Raw genomic sequence first — 25,024 nt, 5'->3', positions numbered from 1 at the left:
TTCCTTGATAATTAGTGATGTTGAGCATTTTCCCATATAGTGGGCCTTTTGCACATCTTTTTGAGAAATGTCTGTTCAGGTCCTTTGACCACATTTTGATCCAGTTAATTAACTGTTGAGTTGTTTGAAGTTTTTTTTTAAGGCGGTACTTTTTTTTTTTTTTTAATTTATTTATTTGAAGATCAGAGTTACACAGGGAATGAGAGGCAGAGAGAGAAAGGTCTCCCATTTGCTGGTTCACTCCTCAAATGGCCTCAACAGCCTGAGCTGGGCCAATCTGAAGCCAGGAGCCAGGAGCCTCTTTGGTTCACTCCTGCAGTGGCCGCAAGGGCTGGGGCTGGACCAAGCCAAAGCCGGGAACCCGAAACTCCATCTGGGTCTCCCACGTGGGTGGCAGGAGTCCACGTCCTTGGGCCATCTTCTGCTTTTCCAGGCACCTTAGCAGGGAGCTGGATAGGAAGCGGAGCAGCCAGGACTGGATCTGGCTCTCCAGTATGGGATGCAGTGTCGTAGGTGGCAGCCTAGCTCACTGTGCCACAGTGCCAGCCCCTACACTGCCAAACCAATTTCAAAAGCAACTGCACCATGTTACATCCCCAGCAGGAGCATATAAGGGTTCTGGCTGTTTTTCATCCTCACCAAAACAGTAGGTGTGCAGGTGTTATCTCACTGTGATGCTGGTAGCCGGCGCTCTCATCACTACTGGCTCTGCCTGTGCCTGTTTGCCATCTCTGTCTTCATTAGTTAAGTGTCTGCTCAGATGGTTTACCCGTTTTCAACTAGGTTGTCTGTTAACATGCAAGAATTTTTAAAAATATAGCTTTGCATATGTTATGAGTCAGGTGCGTGTTTCCCCTACCTTATGTCTTACTTTACCTTCTTTATCCTCTTGACCGTGTCTTCCACAGACGGGCTCCTAAGTTTTATAAAGTTCTTGTGTGGTTTGTGTTTTTGGTTGTAGATAGGAAATCACTGGCCAGCCTGAAGCAACAAAATGTGCTGCTTTGTTTATTTCTAGAAATTTTGTGGTTTTAGGTTTTTCACATTAGATCTGTGATCTACTTTGAATTTATTTTTTTGTATCATGAGATAGGGATAGAAGTTCAGTGTTTTGGTTTTGCCTATGGATATCTGATCTAGCACCATTTTTTTTAAGAAGACCATCCTTTCTCTACTAAATTGCTCTACTTTTGTCAGAAAAACCAATGGACCATGTATATATTGGCCTAATTTTGGACTCCTTTTTTTTTTTATTTTCCTATTTGTTTCGCTTGATTATTGTACCTTTATGACAGTTTCCTTTTTTTTTTTTTAATACACTTAAGAATTTGAGAGGTAGAGTTACAAAGGAAAAGGTCTTCTATCTGCTGGTTCACTCCCTAAATGGCTGCAGCAGCTGGAGCTGAGCAGATCCGAAGCTAGGAGCCAGGAGCTTCTTCCAGGTCTCCCACACAGGTGCAGGGGCCCAAGGACTTGGGCCATCTCCTGCTGCTTTCCCAGGCCATAGCAGAGAGCTAGATTTGAAGAGGAGCAGCTGGGACACAAACCAGTGCCCATATGGGATGCCGGTGGAGGCTTAGCCAATTATACCACAGTGCTGGCCCCTATCTTAAATATTTTTAAGTACTTGAAGGGAGGGTGGGTAGAGATACTAAGATTTTCCATCTGCTGGTTTATTCCCCAAATAGTTAAAATGGCCAGAGTTAGGCCAGCTAAAGCCAGGAGCCAGGTCTCCCATGTGGGTGGCAGGGACCCAAGCGCTTGAGGCATCATCATCTGGCTCCCGGCATGCATTAGCAGGAAGCTGGATGAGAAGTGTAGGAGCCAGGACTTGAACTGGCACCCTGATACAGGATGTGAGTGTCTCAAACAGTGACTGAATCCCCTGTGCCGCAGTGTATGCCTATCCAGCAGATAGGTCTTTAAGTCAGATAGTATAAGCTGTCCAACTTTGTTCCTTTTTAACTGAATATTGTAAATCTCTTATATTTCCATGTGAAGTTTAGGGTCTGCTTTCAATTTCTACCAAAAAAACCTCCTGGAGTCTGGATCAGGATTACACTGGGTCTTTGAATTCATGGAACAGTGGTATCTTTTTTTTTTGACAGAGTTAGACTGAGAGAGAGAGAGAGAAAGGTCTTCCTTCCGTTGGTTCACCCCCCAAATGGCCACTATGGCCTGTGCGTTGCAGCTGGTGGAACAGTGATATCTTACTGTCAAGTCTCCCAGTCTATGAGCGTGGTAGATCTCTGTGGTCTAGTTTTTAATTTTCTTAGCAATGCTTTTTGATTGTCACTCAACTGTCTCGTACATCTTTTATCAGATTTACCCGTAAGTATTTGTTTTATTCAGTTGTGAATGGCATTAAAATTTTCAATTCCTGATTATTGTTTGTATATATGTATAATTTTTAAAATTATTTATTTGAAAAAAGGAGGAGGGAGGGAAGGAGAAAGAAATGAAGGGGGGCATTGGTTTAACCCATCATGCCACAACAGGGGCTCCTATCATCGATCTTTGTATATTGACCTTGGATTGTACAACTTTGCTAAGCTCACTAATTTGATCTAATAGTTATTTTTCAGGTTGGTGTGATTTTTTTTTCCCCCACAGAAATGACCATGTCATCTGTGAATAAAGACAGTTGTATTTCTTCATTTTAATGTGGACACTTATTTTTCTTGTCTTATTACACTCGCTGCAACCTCCTGTGCAGTGTTGGATAGCAGTAGTGAGAACACTCAACCTTGCCTTGTTTCTGACCTTAGTGGGATGCTGGTTATTGCGGATTTTTTTCTGTTATTGGATTTGTGTGTGTGTGTGTGTTCCTAGAGATAGTCCTGAGAGCTTCAGTGGGATGCAATTACTTGAGTCTTGCTTTATAAGGCAGACCAATGAGGTGTTTATTTTAGAGCGGGAATCAGCAAACCATGACCCATGGGCCACATCTGGTCTGCCATTTACTTGTGTGGTCTGCCAATTAAACAAACAAAAGACTCTAATTTTCAAACAGTTGAAAAATAACCAAAAGAAGAGCATGTTGGCCAGTGCTGCGGCTCACTAGGCTAATCCTCCGCCGGCAGCGCCAGCACACCGGGTTCTAGTCCCGGTCAGGGCGCCGGATTCTGTCCCGGTTGCCCCTCTTCCAGGCCCGCTCTCTGCTGTGGCCCGGGGGTGCAGTGGAGGATGGCCCAAGTACTTGGGCCCTGCACCCCATGGGAGACCAGGAGAAGCACCTGGCTCCTGGCTTCAGATCAGCATGATGCACCGGCCACAGCGGCCATTGGAGGGTGAACCAACGGCAAAGGAGGATCTTTCTCTCTGTCTGTCTCTCTCTGTCCACTCTGCTTGTTTTAAAAAAAAAAAAAAAAAAAAAAAAGAGCATGTTGTGACTTGTTAGGAAATTCAGAGCTTGGAGTTGTACCCAGATGAATGGGAGCACAGCCGTGCTCGTTGACTTGTGTGTCGTCGCCTGCAGGTGCTCTCTCCATGCAGTGGCCAAGCTGAGCAGTTGCGCTAGGGACCACAGGAGCCACAAAGCATAAAATACTCACTGGCCCTTCCCAGGAAATGTTTACTGACTGCAGTCCTCCGAGGGGGGCTTCCCCCACGACTGAACCAGAGCCACGCTGAGTGCTCTGTCTGATGCCCCACGAATTGTGACCTGGTTTATAGGCCTAGGAAGCAAGCCTGACCCTGTCTGGGCTCAGAGGATCCGTCCCTGTGCCCCTCGGAGCAGTTCTTCCCCGCAGCGTGGGGAGCCTCCTCACAGGCGAGCCCTGAGCAGCACCAGGTGAAGGCTCCCAGGGCCCTGTGCAGCTCTGCAGAATTCCCCCTCTGCCTTTCTCTCCCGGGTTCTGTGCCCTGCCCACGCTAGCTGCCCCCCTCCCTTGCCCTAGCCACACTCTGCCAACCCAAGAAACCACCCCTTCCCTGTGGCGGAGAGCTCTGGCCAAGGCAGTGATCTGTGGCCGTCTTGCAGCTCATCCCATTGGTTGCCCACTGCTCAGGGATCACTGCTCTTGGTTTCCCCACACCCCTAGCTTGAAGCTGCTGCTCCACGTTTTTCATCCTTTGTTTGGGGCCGAAAGGAAATCTGGTCCTTGGCCAGAGGCAGAAGTCTCATTCCATTTTCAGCTCCCTTTGCGTGGTGAAATGGTCTGGTAGCAGACAGCCTGTGCCTCTCTGTATGTCCCGTGCTGCATCCTTCACCCACGGCCGCGTTTGAAGAGAAGTTGAAAGGGAGGCAGCGCTCCACATAGCACAGCCAATCACGCGCCGTGCATTCTTCCTCAGGGTTCACGGTTCCGAAAGAAGCGCCTTGCAGCTAATACTAAAGGATTTGCTGGCATTGTTTGCCGAGAAGTGTCCTTGTGCCTCTGAGAAGGTGCTACGTTCAGGGATTGTTGTAGCAGAGATGTGACAAGATGCCCCTGTGAGTTTTTGTTACCAAGTTTCCAAAACAGAGCCATCTTACTGAGCTCCTGGCCCTTTGAAAGCTGGCCTTGGAGCTTGGGGTGTGTGTGTGTGTGTGTGTGTGTGAGAGAGAGAGAGAGAGAGAGAGAAAATATGAGGGAGACTCACAGCACATCTTGCAGGTCAACTTCTCTCTCGTACCCTCACCTCTGTCTGTGGCCTGTCCCGTCCTCTTTGCTTTGCTAGCAAGCTGGTTTTCAAGGGTAAACACAAAAATGGAAGTCAGCTTCATACACAAACCCTTAATTAGCCTTTTGTCTGCCTCAGGAATCCTGGTGATGTGCTGAGGTTGCTATGGCTTTGCTCCACTGCCAGCGCCTGCACTAGATGAGAATCCTGAAAGGTCATTCCCAACGTCCTTTTGCCCGTGCAGTGTGCTGGCCTCTCTGTACTTCGGATGACCCGTGGAAGCACTTTGGAAACCATCCCGAGGTTAGGTGTTTGATCCGGCGGTCAAGAGGCCAGTTAGGACCCCTGGGCCCCACACTGGGGCGCCTGGACTCAAACCCTTCTCCATCTCCTCAAAGTCCAGCTTCTGTGAGCGCAGATCCCGGGAGGCAGCAGTGAGGCTCCAGTAGCTGGGTTCCTGCCACCCGTGCGGGAGACCTGGGTGGAGTTCTCGGCTCCTGGCTTCGGCCCTCAACACGTTGTGGGCATTTGGGGAATGAACCAATGGATGGGAGCTCTCTCTTCCTGTCGGTTTCTCTCTCTACCTCTCAAAAAAAAAAAAAAAGGGGGGGGGGTGTTGTTTTTCCAAAGAAGATCACTATAAAGTAACACTTCATCGGTAGTACCTGCCTTGGAGGGCACTGGGTGCCGCCTTTACCTAACCTAGAAGCTGGGCCTCCTTGCAGCCAGTTAGCCAATGCTGGCTCCCCAACTCTAAGCTGTAATTGGAGGCATAAATGAGCATTAGGCATAAGAATGCTGTGGGGAGGACAATAACTTGACTGTTGTAAAAATCTCTGAGAACCGAGGTGTGGACCCTTGTTCCCGAGTTGGACAACAGACATGCAGTTCCATTCTCCTTTTACTCAGGTGTCTGTTGAGGGGGTTTTTACTTAGCTTCTTCTCGTCCTACCATTATTTTATAGACGCTCACTTTACATATGAGCCAAAAGTTGTGCGTTCTAAATTTCTACATTCTTAGACCTCTAAGCATTCCATGTGAAATAGGGGTGGGGAAGGTGGTTAGCCAGACCTCATCTTACACTGGGAAATCTTCGTACTTAATCTTTGAACCCTTACTGTCACCATACCACAGAGAGCTTTCTCTGAAAGTATCCCTTCTCGTAGCTGTCCTTTAGACTGGAGGAATTTTTCCCTAAAGTATGAAGATAAAGCAAAAAAACATATATTTGAACTTACTCTGAGTCTTCCTAACAGTGATCAACTTTCATCTAGCCTGACCTAGTCTTTTCCTCGTGTTTCCCTACTTCTCCTGATGCAGGGAGAGTTCCTCCTGTACATTAAGTGTGAGAAGTCCCATTGCTTCCCTCTGGATGCTGGACAATGTGACAGTACACATGTGTGTGTATCTATGTAATTTGCTTATGTCTCTCTGCCTCTCATTTTTGTGTGTGCACATTTATACACACACATATATGTGAGAGTTCACTCTCATCTGCTGGTTCACTCTGCAAAGACCAAGGTTGGGGCAGAGCCAGACTACAGGAACGTAATCCAGGTCTCCAGCGTGGGTGGCAGGAGACCCTTTACTTAGCTCAGTGCTGTTGTCTCCCAGAGGCTTGCACTGGAGAGAAGCTGGAGTTAGGAGCTAAGAAGTGAACCCAGGCACTCTGATGGAGGCCATGGGTATCTTAATTGCATAGACTACTTTTTTTTTTACATTTTTTTTTTGACAGGCAGAGTTAGAGAGAAAGGTCTTCATTTTCCATTGGTTTACCCCCCAAATGGCCGCTATGGCCGGAGCTACGCTGATATGAGGCCAGGAGCCACGTGCTTCCTCCTGGTCTCCCATGCGGGTACAGGGCCCAAGGACCTGGGCCATCCTCCACTGCCTTCCCGGGCCACAGCAGAGAGCTGGACTGGAAGAGGGGCAACCAGGACAGAATCCGGCGCCCCGACCGGGACTAGAACCTGGTGTGCTGGCACTGCAAGGCAGAGGATTAGCCTATTGAGCCGCGGCGCCGGCCTTGCACAGACTATTTTTATAAGCTACAGTCTCAGTGCCATTACCACCCCTACAAATGCACAGTCAGTCCTTACCATCTCCAGGTACCCAGTCAGCATGCAAGCCTTCCCGATTGCCCTCTGCTATTTCATCTCAGAGTGTGCAGTTCAGGATCAGAAGGTGGCCGACACGTCGCGAGCAGGCAGCCTGTCCTTCCTTTTTTAAGTCTTCATTTTCTCTGTTGAAGAGACAGGCTCCTTTGCCTAGTGGTTTCCCACTCTGTAGACCTCGTGCCTGTACCCCCATACGTAGCTGAGCACATTCCTCTGCCTCCCATGTTTTCTGTAAGTTGGTGGTCAGGTTTAGTGACTTGGTCAGAATCGGGTCTGTTGTCCTTGGCAAAAGAGTGTTACAGTGACTGTCCCTTTGTTTTTCATCTGCGGCCATCAGACAGCCCTCCCACGGTTATATGATATTTACTTAGAGGATGCTTTTCCTGAATGACTAAAGATAGGAAGTGTCCAAACACCTAATTGTTCCAAAGGGATTTTTCAGGACATGATTTTATTCATGTTATTTTTTTTTTATTGCCGTGGGTAATAAACTAGACAAACGTGGTAACTTTAACCGCGTATCCGTGGTCTTTACCGGTTCCGTAGGTCAGGAGTTCAATGGAGGCCTCCCACGGTGCAGATCAAGGTGCTGGCAGGGCCCGATTCCTTCCTGGAGAATCCATTTCATTGCCTTTCCCGGGTTCCAGGGCGGCCCACGTCCCTCGGCTGACGGTCCCCTTGGTCCACGTCCAGAGCCAGGAGGTGGCATCCCTTTCCCCCGTCTTCGTACCTGCCTCTGACAGCAGCTGGGAAGGAGTCTCAGCTGTTCGTGACACATTTGATCATGTGGGGCCTTCCTGGATCACGTGCAGGGTCTTCATAAGTTCATGGAAAGTACGTACTATGAAAAAGCTGTGGACTTTGATTTATTTGGGAGACAGAGCGGGCAGAGAGCTCCCATCTGCTGGTCCACTGCCCCCGAAAGCCCTCGAGGGCCCTCGGCTGCAGCTGCAGCTGTGCGTCCAGTCCAGGTCTCTCCTGTGAGCGGCAGGCACTTGAGCCATCGCTGTTGTCTCCCAGGATTCACTTGCAGGAGCTGGAGCTGGAGCAGAGCTGGTGTCCTGCTCAGGCACTCTGATACGGGACATGTGCATCCTGACCGCCAGGCCAAGTACCTGCCAGCAAGCTCGCATTTAACTCCATTTTCTACAAACGTTCTGAAGTCCTCTTGCACAGTACAGGCTCATCTCCCATCTCCCGATTCCTTAACCTTATCCTTTCTGCAACATCCCTTTTGCCACGTAGGATACCATTCATAGACTCCAGGGATTCGGACACTGACATCACTGGGGAGGCCACCATGAGCATCCCTTGTTTAAAAATCCATAGCACTGTAAAATCGAGTTTTTAATAGAATAAGGTAGGTTACAAATGACCTATTGTGATACCCCAGTCGCTACGTGATAGAGTAGAGCAGGTTACAGTAGTGAACTCTCCTTATGGCATCATAGAAGTCTTGCTGGTTATACTACCTGCATGGTTATTGATTTTCTATATCTTTGCAGGATAGCAGCTTTGTTTTAAAGTTTTATTTGAAAGGCAGAGAGAGAGAGATCATTGTCTCCAAGGTAGCCATTACCACCTCCCTTTGCTCGAGGACTTGGAGGAGCTCATGTCATTGCCACAATTATTATGACCTTTGCCGGCGCCGCGGCTCACTAGGCTAATCCTCTGCCTTGCAGCGCCGGCACACCGGGTTCTAGTCCCGGTCGCCCCTCTTCTAGGCCAGCTCTCTGCTGTGGCCAGGGAGTGCAGTGGAGGATGGCCCAAGTGCTTGGGCCCTGCACCCCATGGGAGACCAGGAGAAGCACCTGGCTCCTGGCTTCGGATCAGTGTGGTGCGCCGGCTGCAGCAGCCATTTGTGGGATGAACCAACAGCAAAGGAAGACCTTTCTCTCTGTCTCTCTCTCTCACTGTCCACTCTGCCTGTAAAAAAAAAAAAAAAAAAAAAAAGACAATTATTATGACCTTCACAGCGTCATGATTATCTTGCTCTTCTACGTCTTTGGCTTACGGGATGAAAATGTATTGCCGCACTTAAGCACGTTGAGGAAGTGCAATAGAAATCACTGGAGTGGAACAGAAGTTTTCAGTCATCGTCTTCTGCCCTGCCTCAGAGAGGTGACCTTTAGGGGGTGAGGCCCGGTAATAAGTTTGAGGGACGAGAGCGTGATGTAGACCATCTTTGTTCATAATCTGCATCTCTGCTAGATAGAGCTGTTTCAGCACGGACGATCCTTTTCCCAGTTGGAACTGCTGGAGGAATGTTCTTTTCCCCTTTTGAGTTCTACTTGTTCACACTGACCCTCGACGCTCAGTCCTACACATAGATTATCCCTCAAGTGCATTTAGGATTCCACTGCAATGTTGGCCATCACTAGGGTGATGATAGATTTATCTTGGAGGCCATCCAGGAGGTTGTTATCGAAGACCAAAGGACCTCGTTATAAAGTGATTTTGCAATAAAAAATAGTTCTTTGAAATGATCCCTAGAGATAGCATGTCATCTGTCTAGTTTTTTTTTTTTTTTAAGTAACTAGTATCTAAAAATGTCACTAAGGAGTCCTTCCCTCACAGCATTCGTTCAAATCCCACATGAATTAAAGAGCTAAGTGTGATGGTTTAATTCCAGAGAAAGACAGGAAAAAAAGCACGCACAAATGTCAATGTGGTCTTGAGTTAAGATCTTTGTGATTTCCGCTTCCCTAGGTAGGCTTTGATGTGAAACAGTCATTCAGAAATCCCAGGAGCAGATGGAGCTGCAGCTGGCATAGTGTTATCTTCATCTGGAATATTGCTTGGGTGAGAAGACTCCCTAGAGCCTCAGAGGGGTCCTCTCAATGCACTTGAGCAAAGGGGGAAGGAGACCCCTTACAAAGAGGCCAGGAGGTTAAGCCACTGCTGCTGCAGCCCGCATTCTGTGTTGGCATGCCTGGGACCAAGTCCCACTTCCACTTCTTAGCCAGCATCCTGCTGATACACCCTGGGAGAGAGCCGGTGACACTCATGGACTTGGTCCCTGCCACCCATGTGAGAGACCAAATTGAGTTCCTGGACCCTGATCAGCCTGCTCCAGCCCTGGCTGTTGGGGACATTTGGGAAGTGGATGGAAGATCTCTCTGCGCCTTTCAAATCAATCAATCTTCTTTAAAAAAGATGACTGAGACTGTCTAGTTAAAAAAAAAAAAAAAAGAAAAAACTTTAAATAATTTTGAGTAACTTGAATTTATCTCACTTTTTAAATTTTCCAAAGCCAGAAATGTCATACTTTTTCATTTTTTATTTTGTTTTTCGTTCTGAGGTAACATTTTATTTTATTTTATATTTTTTTGACAGAGTGGACAGTGAGAGAGACAGAAAGGTCTTCCTTTGCCGTTGGTTCACCCTCCAATGGCCGCCACGGCCAGCGTGCTGCGCTGATCCGATGGCAGGAGCCAGGTGCTTCTCCTGGTCTCCCATGGGGTGCAGGGCCCAAGTACTTGGGCCATCCTCCACTGCACTCCCTGGCCACAGCAGAGAGCTGGCCTGGAAGAGGGGCAACCGGGACAGAATCCGGCGCCCCAACCTGGACTAGAACCCAGTGTGCTGGCCCCGCAAGGCGGAGGATTAGCCTAGTGAGCTGAGGTGCCGGCCCTGAGGTAACATTTTAAATTTACATTATAGTCAAAGGTTTACTGCCCCACTAAATAAGGAGTTTAACAAGTACAAAGTAAAAGAACCACGTAGTTCAGCAGAAATATAGACAAGGTTTATAAACTACAATGAAATGAAAAGAGATCAATTTCATTCACATACATTCAACTTGAACATAATTACAGATCATTTTAAAAAAAAATAGGAGCATACTTCAAAAAGTCTGTGGAGGGGCTGATGTAGTGGGTAAAGCGCCGCCTGCAGTGCCACCATCCCATATGGGCACCTGTTCGAGTCTCAGATGCTCTACTTCCAATCCAGCTCTCTGCTATGGTCTGGGAAGGCAGTGGAAGATGGCCTAAGTGCCTGGGCCCCTGCACCTACATGGGAGACTTGGAGGAAGCTCCTGGCTCCTGGCTTCAGATCGGCGCAGCTCCTGCTGTTGCAGCCAATTGGGGGGTGAACCAATGGATGGAAGACCCCTCTCTCTCTCTCTCTCTTTCTCTCTGCCTCTCCTTCTTTCTCTGTAACTCTGAATTTCAAATAAATAAAATATTTTCAAAAAAGGCCTGTGGAAATTCAAATTAAAAGGTTTATTTTGGTGCAAGACACTGAAATCTATGCACATTTTTTCATAAATGCATTATCCATGAACTTTTTGAATATGCCTCATATGCCTGGGTTTCAAAAAATTGTACCAAATTGTAATTTTTAGTTCATTTTTCATTAACTCTTTGAAATACCCTCAAACTATTTTATTATGCATTGTCCCTCCCCTCCCCACTTAATGTATCTTGAACTTTTCAGCATCGGAATATAGATGAGTGATACGATTTTTAATGTTTACCATGTGGATAAACTATAAATTTTCAAACAAATCCCTGCGTCTGGGCATTCAGGTAGTTCCCCATTTTTCACCATTATAAATTTGTCACCCTGAGCCCCACCAGGAGAGAGAAATTCGAGAGGGAAAGTTTACTGTAAGAATGATGAAGTATAACAGGGGATTAGAGTGTGAGGCCTGAGCAGAAGTGAACCATAGAGGATACAGCCACGGCAGGTCTGAGGTGTCATTGCCGACTCTCAGCCTGAGAGCAGGCCCAGCTGAGGTTCGCCAGATTTCAGAGAAGCCGCTGAGCTGCGGTGCTGGCCGTCCGGGGTGCCAGGCAAAACCGTCTATGGGCGGGCGTCTCACTGGAGACTGTCGTAGAGCTGCCCCAGCTCAGGGAAGGTTGGCACAAGTCACCGGATGTTGATCAAGCTGCAGCCACTGCAGGAGACACCAGGGTAGCAGGCTGGAGCCAGGCAGCCATCTCAGATGAAAAATAGATGTATTGAAGGCTTTCAGGGGTGCAGACCCATTGTCACAGAGTAATCAGAAGTGGTGAACTTGGAGCTGACGGGCAGGGAGTGGCCTTGTATCCGTCACTGCCTGCTACCCACATCTTCCCTTCCAGCCATTCCTAGAGGGCTTGGCATTGGTGATATAAACAGGAGGGCAGTCTGTCCTTGGGGTGGATTTCAGTGGGTAAATCGAGCTTACTCTGCTAGGATACAGTGCTTGAGAGCTTCTGATTCTTCTTTCTTGAGTTGATCTTATGTATCAAAACCTTGCCAAAACCATAAGCTATAAACAAAAAATCCTTATCATTGCCTGTTGATCTGTGTGATTGAAAAATTAGCAGTGATAAATTCTTTTGTGAATTTCTTGTCTGTATCCTTTGCCCATTACAAAAAAGAAATTAGGGTATTGGGACCAGCGTCATGGTGCAGCGGGTTAAGCTGTCACTTAAGATGCCAGCATCCCGTAAGGGAGTGCTGGTTCTAGTCCCAGCTGCTCCACTTCCCATCCAGCTGCCTGCCGACGCACCCTGGGAAAGCAGAGGAAAATGAATCAAGTGTTTGGGCCCCTGCCACCCATGTGGGAGACCAGGACAGAGCTCCTGGCTTTGGGCTGACTCAGCCCTGGCTGTTGTAGCGATTTAGGGAGTGAACCAGCAGATGGAAGATCTCTGTCTCTGTCCCTCTCTGTCACTCTGCCTTTCAAGTCTTTTAAAAATTAGGATATTAAGTCTTATTGTGTGTGTTCTTTATTAAATATCAGAAAACTTAGTTTATGAAGTCAAATCATATTTTTCATATGTAAACCCTAATGCTGGAAAGCATTTAATTGTTTCTTTTATTTTGTTCCAGTAGTGCTGTTTTCATCTCTCGTTTGCTGATTTAAAAATGTTACCTTTATCATGTAGTGAACCGTGGTCGGTGCCTGGGTCTATCCTTGGGCTTTCATTTGTTTTCCTGTGGTTTTTAGTGAGTATTTTTTTTCTGTCTTCCAGAGCAGGACGCGGGCCTTGATGCTCTCTCCTCTATCATAAGTCGCCAGAAGCAAATGGGGCGGGAGATCGGCAATGAACTGGATGAACAGAACGGTAAGAGCGAGTCCGCGCTGGGCTAGGTTTGCCGTTTGGGTGTAAACAGTGCAGTCATGACTATCTGTTGGATGACGTAGCGCCACACGCGTCATAAAATGGTTTAGTGTTGGTGGCCTGCTCCGGTTCGCCGCGCTCCGGGGTTGCTCGTGACCGATGTAGACTGCGGTTATTAAATACCACGTAAAGAAATCTGATAAAGGCGTTTCCAGTTCTCAGTAGCTGCTTTTAGAAATCCTTTCCTCTGTGATGGGTTAACCCCCGAGAGCTTGTCTTCTGTATGGCGATGGTGGGAAGCTGCTCCGTGCCCGGCGCACTCGGAGGTGGGGCGTGACAAGGCTGCGTGGCCCTCACATCATCTCCACACCCGCACGTGCACCCTCCTTCAATCACAGATACCAGGCTGTTTGAAGATCTTTGTCCGGGGCTTGATGGACCAAATCCAGTTAGAGAAGGATTGAGTTGCCCACCAGGAGCAGGGTGGGTTGGGAGAGCTGGCACTTTAAGATGTGTGTGTGTGGGGGGGGGGGGGGGTGTTTGGCCTAGCAGTTATGACGCCGGTTAGGGTACCTGCATTTCCCATCAGAGCACCTGGGTTCAATTCTGGCTCTGGCTTCTGATTCCAGTTTCCTGCTAATGTGGATCCAGGGAGGGAGCAGTGTGGCTCAGTGATTGGGTTCCTGCCACCCACATGGGAGACCTGGATGGAGTTCCTGGCTTCTGGCTGTTGCAAGCATTTGGGGAGTGAACCAGCAGATGGGTGTGTGTTTGCACACTCTCAACCTTTTTTAAGATTTAAGAGAGATCTTCTATCTGCTGGTTCACTCCCCAAATGGCCACAATGTCTAGAGTGAGGCTGGTCAGAAACCAGGAGCTTCTTCCTGGTCTCCCACATGAGTGCAGAGGCCCCTGGACTTGGGCCATCTTCCACTGCTGTCCTAGGCACATTAGCAGAGAGCTGGATTGGAAGGGGAGCAGCCAAGACTCGAGCCAGTACCCATGTGGGATGCCGGCGCCACAGGCAGTGGCTTTACCAGGTACGCCACAGCGCCAGCCCCATCTCTCTGCTTTTTAAACGATAAATAAGATGTGGAGACCCCTTGGAAGGACCTTGCACTTGTGTGATTGAAAAATTAGCAGTGATAAATTCTTTTGTGAATTTCTTGTCTGTATCCTTTGCCCATTACAAAAAAGAAATTAGGGTATTGGGACCAGTGTCATGGTGCAGCGGGTTAAGCTGTCACTTAAGATGCCAGCATCCCATATGGGAGTGCTGGTTCTAGTCCCAGCTGCTCCACTTCCCATCCAGCTGCCTGCTGATGCACCCTGGGAAAGCAGAGGAAAATGAATCAAGTGTTTGGGCCCCTGCTACCCATGTGGGAGACCAGGGTGTGAAGGGGACAAGAGCCTAAACAAGAGCAGGAACGGCCGGCGCTGCGGCTCGCTAGGCTAATCCTCCGCCTGTGGCACCGGCACCCCAGGTTCTAGTCCCGGTTGGGACACCAGATTCTGTCCCGGTTGCCCCTCTTTCAGGCCAGCTCTCTGCTGTGGCCAGGGAGTGCAGTGGAGGATGGCCCAAGTGCTTGGGCCCTGCACCCCATGGGAGACCAGGAGAAGCACCTGGCTCCTGCCAACGGATCAGCGCGGTGCATCGGCCGCGGCGGCCATTGGAGGGTGAACCAACGGCAAAAGGAAGACCTTTCTCTCTGTCTCTCTCTCTCACTGTCCACTCTGCCTGTCAAAAAAAAAAAAAAAAAAAAGAGTAGGAATGGAGAAGAAAGGATGGGCTCAAGGGACTGACAGTGCTTTAACTGTTAGGGGTAGGTTGGGGAAATTACCAGGGCACCAGTCAGCGTGAAGAGCCTAAGTCCAACAGAGATGGGAGAGGAAGTGTTGAGTCAGCCGTCGGAGGTCGAGGACCAGAGAAGAGCCGGGAGAAGCTTTAGCACTGGGTGCTGGGTGACAGCCCGGGAGCAGGCGCGTTTCGGGGATGCTGGCGTCTCGTGAGCTGTATGCTCGGCACCTTTTTCCACGTCGCTCCATTTCGCCCCCTGTACAGTATCACCAAGGCGACGTCCTGGTCATGTGTCAGAGACCGTGCTCAGGGTGGCCGCTGATGCCACGTGCGTCTGTGAGTGACGAAGCTGAGATCCGAACTGGGGTCTTCTGTTTCTAACGTGACTGCTTTTCCTCTTACTGCAGCTTCCTCCCTAAGCAACACGAGAGGGGAAAAAAGAGACTGTAAGTTGAGTGGGTGGGCGGGTGGTGGGGGAATAGCAAAAGGCTGTAAGGTTTTAGCTTTGGGTAACAGTACAGAAAACTTGTCACCGTGGCTGGGCGAGCGTTGATGGCCCGGGGATGGACGGGTGCTCACTCCTGGGTAAACTGAGTGACAGGTGCTGCCTTCCTCCAAGGAATGCGTTCTTTGGTTCCCTCGTATTCCACTGATTTACCATGAGTAAGTGCGGTCCATGATCCATCACTAATACACAGATTACTAAAGTGGAGACGCCTCTCTCTTTACAATCCTAATAGTGCTTTCTAATAGTTTGAGCACAGAGGGCACAATTGGGCCCTTCTGATGCCACCAATACAAAGGGTCCAGTTCATGTAGCGGCACAGGATAGTTCCTTCCTTGAAAAGACACTGCTGGTTAAACTTTGTAGAAAATCTGCCTATCGGGTGTAAAATCATTCCTTATCACTAGGGGATGTAACTTGTTGAGTGGATCAGGCCAGCTCAGAATCTGGCCCCCAGCATGATGGAGCAGGAAGCCGTCCTGTGATATGCCTAGGTAGGTCATGCTGTGGGTGGGGGGTGGGGTGGGGGGGGGGCATGGCTCAGAATTGATGGTGCCTCATCCCGTGGTGGTCTGAGATCACCCAATGCTTGGCCACATGAGCAGCACGTCATTGTGTCTCTTTATCCAGCCTTTCTGCTAGCTTCGTGGATGTCATCTTTCTCAGTATATTAGAACCACCCGGGGAGCTTTATAAAACTCCCAAAGCCCTGGCTGCACCCATGTTATTTTTTTAGGCTGCTATATATAAAAAATGACCATAGTTGTAGTGGCTGGCTTAATACAACAGAGAGTTAACATTTGGCATTTCAGTGAGGCGGGCATCTGACATGGGCCTCACTGGGCTAAAACCAAGGATGGGGGAGCCGCATTCACTGCTTTGCCACTTCTGGCTGCTCGCGGCCCCACCCTGCATCCTCAAAGCCAAACACTGTCGATGGATCGAGTTGACCTCATGTGCATCGCTGCTGCCTCCCTCGTCCACCCTTAGGGACCCTTGAGACTGCATAGGGCCCACCCAGGCTAATCTCTTCCAGGTCAGCTGATTAGCAACCATAGTTCCGTCTATACCCTTAACACCCCTTCGCCATGTAACCTCCCACATTCACAGGCTCCAGGGACCGGGACGTGGACATCTTTGAGGGGACCATTGTTCTCGTCTGCCTGAGTCCCATATGCTAAGTAAAGTAAAGCAGAATCTCTGAGGATGGGGTCCAGGCACCACTAATTTTTTTTTAAAACCCCAGATGATTACAACATGCTCCAAAGCTAGAAAAACCAAGCACTTGTTGAATATGCTGGAGAACATGTGTAGTTCTGCACTTGCAGGTGGCCTTTGGTATGCTCGTGTCACACATGCAAATCCCACGTCTGTCCAGAAGAACCATGGCATAGCTGTGTGCATTTACCCAGAACGTCAGGGTCAGAGAGGCTCCTAATCCCACGTCGTAACCCCAGCAGCCCTCGCGCGCCCTCCTCCCCGTCTCCCCGCTCCCCATGTGCCTTCCAAACCCGGATGGATACGCAGACAAACATGAGGTCTTTTTCTAGCAGTTGCCAACATAAGCTGGGTTTGCTCTGCGGCGGCCTCCCAGAGAGGGACTGAGCTCTGCGGTGGTTTTCTCATCGCCTGGGGACAGGGCAGCGTCAGCCATCGGCTTTCCTGGGAACGGAGACTCTCCCTCTCTGAGGAAGGAAGATCCCAGCAGAGACTGTAACCAGCCTCTCTCTCTTTTGTTCAGCTGAAAGTAAATAAATAAATAAAAACAGCCCTGCAGTTGTAAGTGTTCCGAATGGGACTACAACACCCCGTGGGTCTTCTTGTGATGCAGGTGTGTCATGCGGAGCCCAGGAGCTGAGAAAGGGTAGCCTGTCTGTTGCAAATACCCCCGTGCGATTTACAGAACTCCTGAGTTGTTCTTTGGGAAATGACAGGCTAGCATTAAGGGCCAGCCAAGCCGTGTTGGACCCAAGTACCAAAACCTTAGGAACAACGTGCATTGTTCTAAGAGCTGAACCGTGAAGCCAGAGAGCCGAATCATCTCTCTCCTGGAGTTAGAAAGGGCCTGACCGACACCAGTTGTTGCCCTGTTCGTGGGCCAGTGACCACGCCTGGTGAGAAGGATTAGCAATTCAGCGAGAATCCGTGGGGAGGGAGGGAGGGCTCTGAACCACGGAGACTCCCTCCTGCAGCCCTGCAGTTCAAGGTGGGCACAGAGGTCAGGACAGACCACCCAGACGCTATTCAGAACCCAGAGCTGTGGCGCTGGGGCTTCTTCAAAGAGAACCCCCAAAACAAAACCAGCGGATGAGCCAGGGCCGACCTGAGCAGAGTGGATGTCCTGAGACCCAGCTCTGGCCGGCTTCTGACGGGACGGGGAGCCCCCATGAGCAGGTCTCCGCCAGCACGTGCGGTTTCTGAGGCTGACGTATCCCAAGTCGGTCAGTCCTCCTGGCGTGTCTGTCAAGCTGGGAGCACTTCCTTTGCTTTCCAGAATAGGACGTCCCAGCTCCCGTCTTTCTCTGTCCTAATCTTGGGAATCAGGATCCCTACCCAGTTCTTTTTTTTTTTTTTTTGACAGGCAGAGTGGACAGTGAGAGAGAGAGACAGAGAAAGGTCTTCCTTTGCTGTTGGTTCACCCTCCAATGGCCGCCGCGGTCAGTGCGCTGCGGCTGGCACACTGCGCTGATCCGATGGCAGGAGCCAGGTACTTATCCTGGTCTCCCATGGGGTGCAGGGCCCAAGGACTTGGGCCATCCTCCACTGCACTCCTGGGACACAGCAGAGAGCTGGCCTGGAAGAGGGGCAACCGGGACAGAATCCGATGCCCCGACCGGGACTAGAACCCGGTGTGCCGGCGCCGTAAGGCGGAGGATTAGCCTAGTGAGCTGCGGCGCCAGCCCCTACCCAGTTCTTTACCTGGACCTCTGTGAGCGCTCCCCACTGCCACCGGGCGTCCTGCTTTCAGGACCCTGGTCATTGCTTTATCAGTGTGATGCCCACTGCTTTACAAGCCGCCAACCTTCTCTCTCCGCAACCTTCTAGTATGTTTTATTTAACACTGCTGTTGTCGAGTTTCATCAGCATGTGTGATGTAGGTATTTTTCACTTATTGTGCTGGGTGCTTATGGTCCATTATAATTGAGAAGTCCCCCCCCTCCTCTTTAAGATTTATTCTATTTGAAAGGCAGAGTTACAGAGAGGCAGAGAGACAGAGGTCTTCCATCTGCTGGTTCACTCCCCACATGGCTGCAACGACCAGAGCTGTGCAGATCTGGAGCCAGGAGATTGTTCCAGGTCTCCCACGTGGGTGCAGGGGCCCAAGGACTTGGGTCATCTTCTACTGCTTTCTCAGGCCATAGCAGAGAGCTGGATGGGAAGTGGAGCAGCCAGGACTCAAACCGGCACTCATATGGGATGCCAGCATTGCAGGCAGTGGCTCTACCTGCTATGCCACAGCACCAGCCCCAAGAATCCTCTTGTGATTACCTTCCATTTGTCATCCCCCATTTTTTTCTTTCTGCAGCTCTTCCTGGTAAGGTTTAGACTTTGTGGATCAATCCTCTGTCTCCCATTTTCTCTGACCATCTGCTGCACTTTTCCACGTTAACAACATAAAGCAGCCCCTGCACCTTTGAGAGTTACTCTGTTATTCACTTTTTATTTAGGTACACGCACACATGTAGCACAGGCCGGCCCCGCACTCCCCCATCCCACCTGCTCAGTTCCTCCTTCCACACTCGGCATAGCTGAGTCCCCCGAGCCTATCCATCGCATCTCCTGAAGCTCGCTGGGATCTGTCCGCATCCGTGCATCCGCACCGCCCTTGTCTGGGCCACGCTCGCGTCTGTCGGGACTACTGCAGCAGCCGGAGACTTGGCCTCATATCTTCCAGCCTCCCTCCACCTTTGTGGAATGTGGGCCTGATCACGTTGTCGAGTGGCTCCCTGTTGTCTTCCTGGTACAGTCCAGGCCTACTCCCCTGATGGAGGCACTGCCTTCCCTCTCTCTGGGATTGCCCCCCGAGCTGCACCTGGCCTCTGACGCGGCGCTGAGGTGTGTCCATTGCCTGGAACATCCTCCTTCCTGCCTTCCCCTCCTCCCCACCCCCCAACTCGGAGCTCGCCTTGGCCAACCCGGGGTTGTCCTTTTGGCGTCGGTTCAGGTTGGGAGGTCGTTGTCTCCGGAACTCTTCCCCCTCAACACGTTTCCCCAGAACGCTGCATCCCCCCAGCCGCGGCATTCATCACTCGCTAATTAACACGTTCTCCTCTGTCTTCACTGCCCTGGCAGCTCCCTGCGTGCAGACGCCCGCTCTGTTCACTGTTGCGTCCCCAGCGCCCGGCTCTCATGGCTGATGGATGATGTTTGCTAAATTAATGCATTTGGATTGGGTGACAGAAATCGTCCAATCACTATAGCTAACTGGAGTGATACAAACATGTTTGCTTTGTGTTTGGTGAATGAGAAAATGTTGGGAGGCATTTATCAAAAAGAGACTACTACTCTAGTGAGGCTCGACTATAGATGCGGGTGAACATAGGATGTCTGATGTCTTTTGTTTGTTTTTAAAGATTTGTTTATTTGAAAGGCTGAGAGAGAGATCTTCGTCTGCTGGTTCACTCCCTAAATGGCCACAACAGCCAGGACTGAGCCAGGTTGGAGCCAGGAGCCAGGAGCTTTTCCAGGTCTCCCACGTGGGTGACAGGGACCCAAGGACTTCTACTGCTGTCTCAGATGCATCAGTAGGGAGCTGGGTGGAAAGTGGAGCAGCCGGGACTCGAACCGGTGCCCATGTGGGATGCCTGCACTGTGGATGGTAGCTTAACCTTATCCACCACAGTGCCAGCTCCAACATAGGATGTCTTACAGAGGGGAGTCAGTCTCTTAGTCTTGCCTGAAAGTGCTTCACATTCCTGTGCTCAATACTGGATCACTGAGGTTTTTCTCTCCATGCTTTCCTGGGGGGAGGGGCACAGTGGGCCCAGGCAGGCCTCTCCTCACTGTGTCACATGCCACACTGGGAACTAGGGTGATGAGGGAACCACTTGTCTCAGTAGCACTGACACTGGGATTGAGGAGACCAGCATGTCCTTTGAAAGAACTAGAACATATGATTGCCCTCTTAAAAGATGGAAAAGATCACACACACACACACACACACACACACACACAGAGTGAATGATGAATCTGTTAGAGCTGCTCAGCTCAGTTTTCCTGCTGGAAGTTTAGAAAAGTAACGTGGTAGGCTGAGCAGTGACCCCAAAGGTACTGCATTTTGATCCCTGCGATCCGTGCCTGTTGCCTTATATGGCAAAACGGACTTTGCAGATGTGTGCCGTTAGAGCTATTGAGATGGGGAGATGATGTGGGTGGGCCCTAAAAGCTATCAGCCACGGCCTTGCAACGCAGGGAGAGTTGGCGAGGCAGTGACTGAAGCAGCATGCTGTTCTGCTGGCTTTGGGGCTGGAGGAAGGGGCCGTAGGCCAAGGGATATAAGGAATGAAGCTCTGGAAACGAGACACGGAGGAAGTGGATTCTCTGCAGGAGCCTCTGGAGGGGCCTTGATGTCAGCCGGTTGCAGTGGACCTCGGACTTCTGATCCCCGGAGCTGGGAGGGAATAAAGCTGCTGTTTTTAACGTGAATGTTGCATATCCATAATCTGAAATCCAAAATGCTCCAAACTCTGAAAACAAAACTGGTTGTGCATGTGGGTGACTACACCTTGGCTTTCTGATGATTCATTGTATGCATTTGTTTCTTGCACAGAATTATTAAAAAGCATGGCATATTAGGGCCAGTGCTGTGGCATAGCAGGTAAAGCCGCCACCTGCAGTGCCAGCATTCCCATATGGGCGCCAGTTCGAGTCCCGGCTGCTCCACTTCCGATCCAGCTCTTTGCTATGGCCTGGGAAAGCAGTAGAAGATGGTCCAAGTGCTTGGTCCCCTGCACCCACGTGGGAGACCCAGAAGAAGCTCTTGGCTTTGGAATGGCGCAGCTCTGGCCGTTGCAGCCAAGTGGGAGTGAACCAGTGGATGGAAGACCTCTTTCTCTCTGCCTCTCCTTCTCTCTCTGTGTAACTCTGACTTTCAAATAAATAAGTAAATCTTTCAAAAAAATGGCATAAGGTTATCTTCAGGCAATGTGTATAAGATGTACATGAAACATAAATGAATTTCTTAATTAGATTTGGATCCCGTCCCCAAGACACTTCATTACACATGTGCAAATATTCCAAAGTCAAATTACCCAAAGTCCTTGGGTTCTCGGGTATCTAGAACAAGGCCTACCCAACCTGTACTAAGCTTGCGACGGTCTGTTAGAATGGCAATGGAAGGCAAATTCACAAAGTCTTCACTGTGTCTTGTCAGCTGTTAGCTCATGTCAGCCACACTCATGTGGAGAAAGGTACGTGGAGTTACTCACGTGGCTGTGGCTTCACTCGCCTCTAGAAGAGGTTTCTTGACGGCAGGCTTCGCAGAAGGAAGTCTGCATGGCTGGTGCTCCACTCAACCTCTCTCCAGGGCCTCTCAAACCATTTGCAGAGCACTCTGATAACAATTAGTCTTGTTCCAGTGCCGGCAACCTGGTGATGGAAACTCTTCATGTTAAAGGGGGCCTCGAAAACTTCATGGGAAATGTCCGTTATCTTTTAATTCCGTTTTCCATGAACGTTTTGAAGCCCTCCAACCCCTCTACCCCTGCAGAATTTCTCGAAGTGTGTCAGGCAGGCTTATCGAAAGTAATGCATAGAAAAACATCCTACATTTTATTTTTTAAAAATTTATTTTGGGGGCCGGTGCTGTGGCACAGCGGGTCAAAGATTTGGCCTGAAGCGCTGGCATCCCATATGGGTGCCGGTTCGAGTCCCGTCTGCTCCTCTTCCAATCCAGCTCTCTGCTATGGCCTGGGAAAGCAGAGAAGATGGCCCAACTCCTTAGGCCCCTGCACCCACGTGGGAGACCTGGAAGAAGCTCCTGGCTCCTGGCTTCGGATTGACTCAGCTCCAGCTGTTGTGGACATTTGGGGAGTGAACCATCAGATGGAAGACCTCTCTGTCTCTACCTCTCTCTTTAACTCTGTCTTTCAAATAAATAAAATATTAAAAAAATTATTTTGAAAGAGAGGGACAGACAGACTCTTCCATCTACTGATGCACTCCCCAAATGACTACAGTGGCTGATGCTGGGCCAGGCTGAAGCCAGGAGCTTCATTCGGGTCTCCCATGTGGCTGGCAGGGGCCTGAACTGTAGGGCCACCTTCCACTGCTTTCCCAGGCTATTAGTAGGGAGGTGGATGGGAAGTAGGTCAGCCAGGACATGAACCGTTGCCCATATGATCCCAGTGTCACAGGCAGTGGCTTTACCGGCTATGCCAAAATGCCAACCTCAAACAACTTACAATTTAATAGTAGTATATCTCAGTATGTGATATAAAAATGACCAGCATAGGAAATTTGTGATTTCACAGTGATATAAAATTTCCTGATTCAGGTAGGTTGTATAAGCCAGAAAAATCATAGTGAGTTGATAAAGAGAAACACATGAGGCATATATAGTGTAGATGAAATATGGGCATGGCAAAAAAAGATATCCTGCTGTAGAGGTCTGCCTTTGTTTCTGTCCCCATTCTGTTCCCGTGCTGTGTGATTTAATCCGTGCACCTTTCCCGCGTGGCCCTCCTGGGGTGAAGTCACATTGGAAAAGTGGAAATGTCAGAAGGTGTGCCGAGAGGACACCTTCCAGCCTTGTGAGCTTGTGGCTGTGGCAGGAGTGATGCTGCCTGATAATGCTGACCGTTTGCAGGAAGCAAGGCAGCTAGCAACTGGTTTCCCTTCCCTTCGAGGAAACAGGCGCTTGTTTGAGGTAGCGTGCAGCTTTGCAGGTGGAACATGACCCAGGAGATGCCCCGGTCCACTGTTCAGAGCCATGTCCCAGGGAGCTAAGACCAGGCCTTCCCACCCCCCTGTGGCATGGGAACCTAACCATTCCTGCTCCTCAAATTTGGAGAATAAACCCACCTCACTGTCAGGTAGAGACATTTTTTTTTTCCTCTAATCAGTTATGCTGGTCTGAATTCAGGTTTCTTTCATTGAGATTTCATCTGGTGGGCTTCGGTCAGCTGGTAAGGATGAGTGGAATCACTTCTGAATCTGTATTCCACTCTTAAATTTTCTTGAGTCTCAGAGAAAGGAGTCTCTCCCCTGCCATCTCTCTCTCTTTTTTTTAAAGATTTATTTATTTATTTGAAAGAGTTACACAGAGAGAGGAGAAGCAGAGAGAGAGAGAGGTCTTCCATCCGATAGTTCACTCCAATTGGCCGCAACAGCCGGAGCTGCGCTGATCCAAAGCCAGGAGCCAGGAGCTTCCTCTGGGTCTCCCACGTGGGTGCAGGGGTCCAAGCACTTCGGTCATCCTCCACTGCTTTCCCAGGCCACAGCAGAGAGCTGGATTGGAAGAGGAGCAGCCGGGACTAGAACCAGCGCCCATATGGGATGCTGGTGCCCCAGGCCAGGGCGTTAACCCACTGTGCCATAGCACTGACCCCCCTTGCCATTCTTTAGCATTTGGAAGGAGTCCCCCCAGTCGTCTCTGTCATCCAGTCTTTCTTTAAGACCTTCCTGGAAGGCGTTGTAAATTCTCTTGGTGTGCAACTTTAGCAGCCGTGCGCCTTTCCTTCTGTCGACGGTTCCGTGTACGTTTGAACGTTTTACAGAATAGCACCATGGCTCTCTTTTGTCTAGATTAAATAAACATTTTCCCCCCTAATAAGAAAAGCCTTGTTAAACCTAGTAAAGGCTTTTTTGCTAAATCCAAAGTAATATTTTTTCCTTCCTTGGTACCTTCTCCAAGTTGTTTATTCACTAAGCAAACATTGAATGCCTGTTACGTGCCAAGCACCGGGCCAGACTCCCCATCCTCAGCCCTGGCAAAAAGACGCGACCACTGCCCACGTGGATGTTTCTCGTCTGGTAGGGAGGCAGCCGTTGGGTACTGCGGAGACAAACGGTCACCCACTGGTGACCACGAGAACCTGGCCGGGTTCGGGGGTTCGGGAGGCCTTCTATGCGACATTATCACTGGAGCAGAGATTTAAAAGGATGAACGGGAGCCAGAGTTGTCAGGCAGGTGGTTGAACTACCACGTGGGACGCCCATATCCCATATCCGAGTGCTGAGTTGTGCCCTGGCTGCTCCGCCCGGCAGGGCAGGAAGTGATGGCCCACATACTTGGGTCCCTGCTGCCTGCGTGGGAAACCCGGATGGAGTCTCTGGCTCCTGGCGTTGCTCTGGCCTAATCCTGGCTATGGGAAGCATCTGGGGAGTGAGCAGCCAGATGGACAATCTCTCTGTCTCTGCCTTTCAAATAAGTGAATCTTTAAAAAAAATGTTTAAAGACAAACAGGAGTTATCTCCATGAAAAGCAAAGGGAAGACTATTTCAAACACAGGAAACGGCATGTGCAGAGGCCGGGAGGTGGGGCACGGGTGTGACCCTCAAAGTGAGGCTGGCGGTTTCCATTCCATAAAAGTCTTCAGCTCGTTACTTACTGATCTTGGAATTCGGTCAGCGTGTTGTATTAGCTTTCTGTTACTACAGTCAGATTCCCGCTGCAGCCTCCTTTATAGAGGAAAGAGGTTTATGCCAACTCTGGTTCCGGAGGTGTACGGTCCATGATCAGGGAGCCCTGTTGGTGCAGCCTCTAGTAGTGGCCTCGCTGGCAGGGCCCCGAGCAGGACGTGGGAAGGGAGGGGGTGCTCAGTGTGTGTCCTTGTGTGGTCTCTTATTCAAGCCACCAGAATTTGGTCATGAGGACTCCACCCTGTGACCACCCAGTCCAATCCTGTCACCTCCAAAAGGCCCCATATGCAAGCACTGTAATTGGGTTAATTTCCCAGACTTTGGGGGATTCAATTGCATGGGTGCAACAGCCAGGTC

General features: G+C 49.8%; 1 protein-coding gene across 17 annotated transcripts in view; it reads left to right on the top strand.

Moving 5' to 3' along the window:
- The window catches only part of STX8 (syntaxin 8), a 304,958-nt gene that overhangs the window by 63,881 nt on the left and 216,053 nt on the right, over positions 1–25,024 (top strand). For 13 of the 17 annotated variants that reach the window (XM_070061378.2, XM_089318376.1, XM_089318375.1 and 10 more), the window contains one exon: positions 12,693–12,785. In XM_070061378.2, coding sequence (XP_069917479.2) covers positions 12,693–12,785 — 93 coding nt within the window. Of the gene's footprint in view, positions 1–2,108; positions 2,664–9,432; positions 9,622–12,692; positions 12,786–16,638; positions 16,818–20,855; positions 21,207–25,024 lie in introns of those variants that run through there. The other 4 variants (XM_089318371.1, XM_089318361.1, XM_089318374.1 and 1 more) reach the window with 4 other exon arrangements.

This window comes from Oryctolagus cuniculus, chromosome 17 (assembly GCF_051225735.1).
Source record: "Oryctolagus cuniculus isolate XC-2025 breed Fujian yellow rabbit chromosome 17, ASM5122573v1, whole genome shotgun sequence".
In the NCBI taxonomy this organism is placed as follows: Eukaryota; Metazoa; Chordata; class Mammalia; order Lagomorpha; family Leporidae; genus Oryctolagus; species Oryctolagus cuniculus.
The sequence above is the reverse complement of the archived record's forward strand: the minus strand, read 5'-3'. Positions and strand labels throughout refer to the sequence as shown.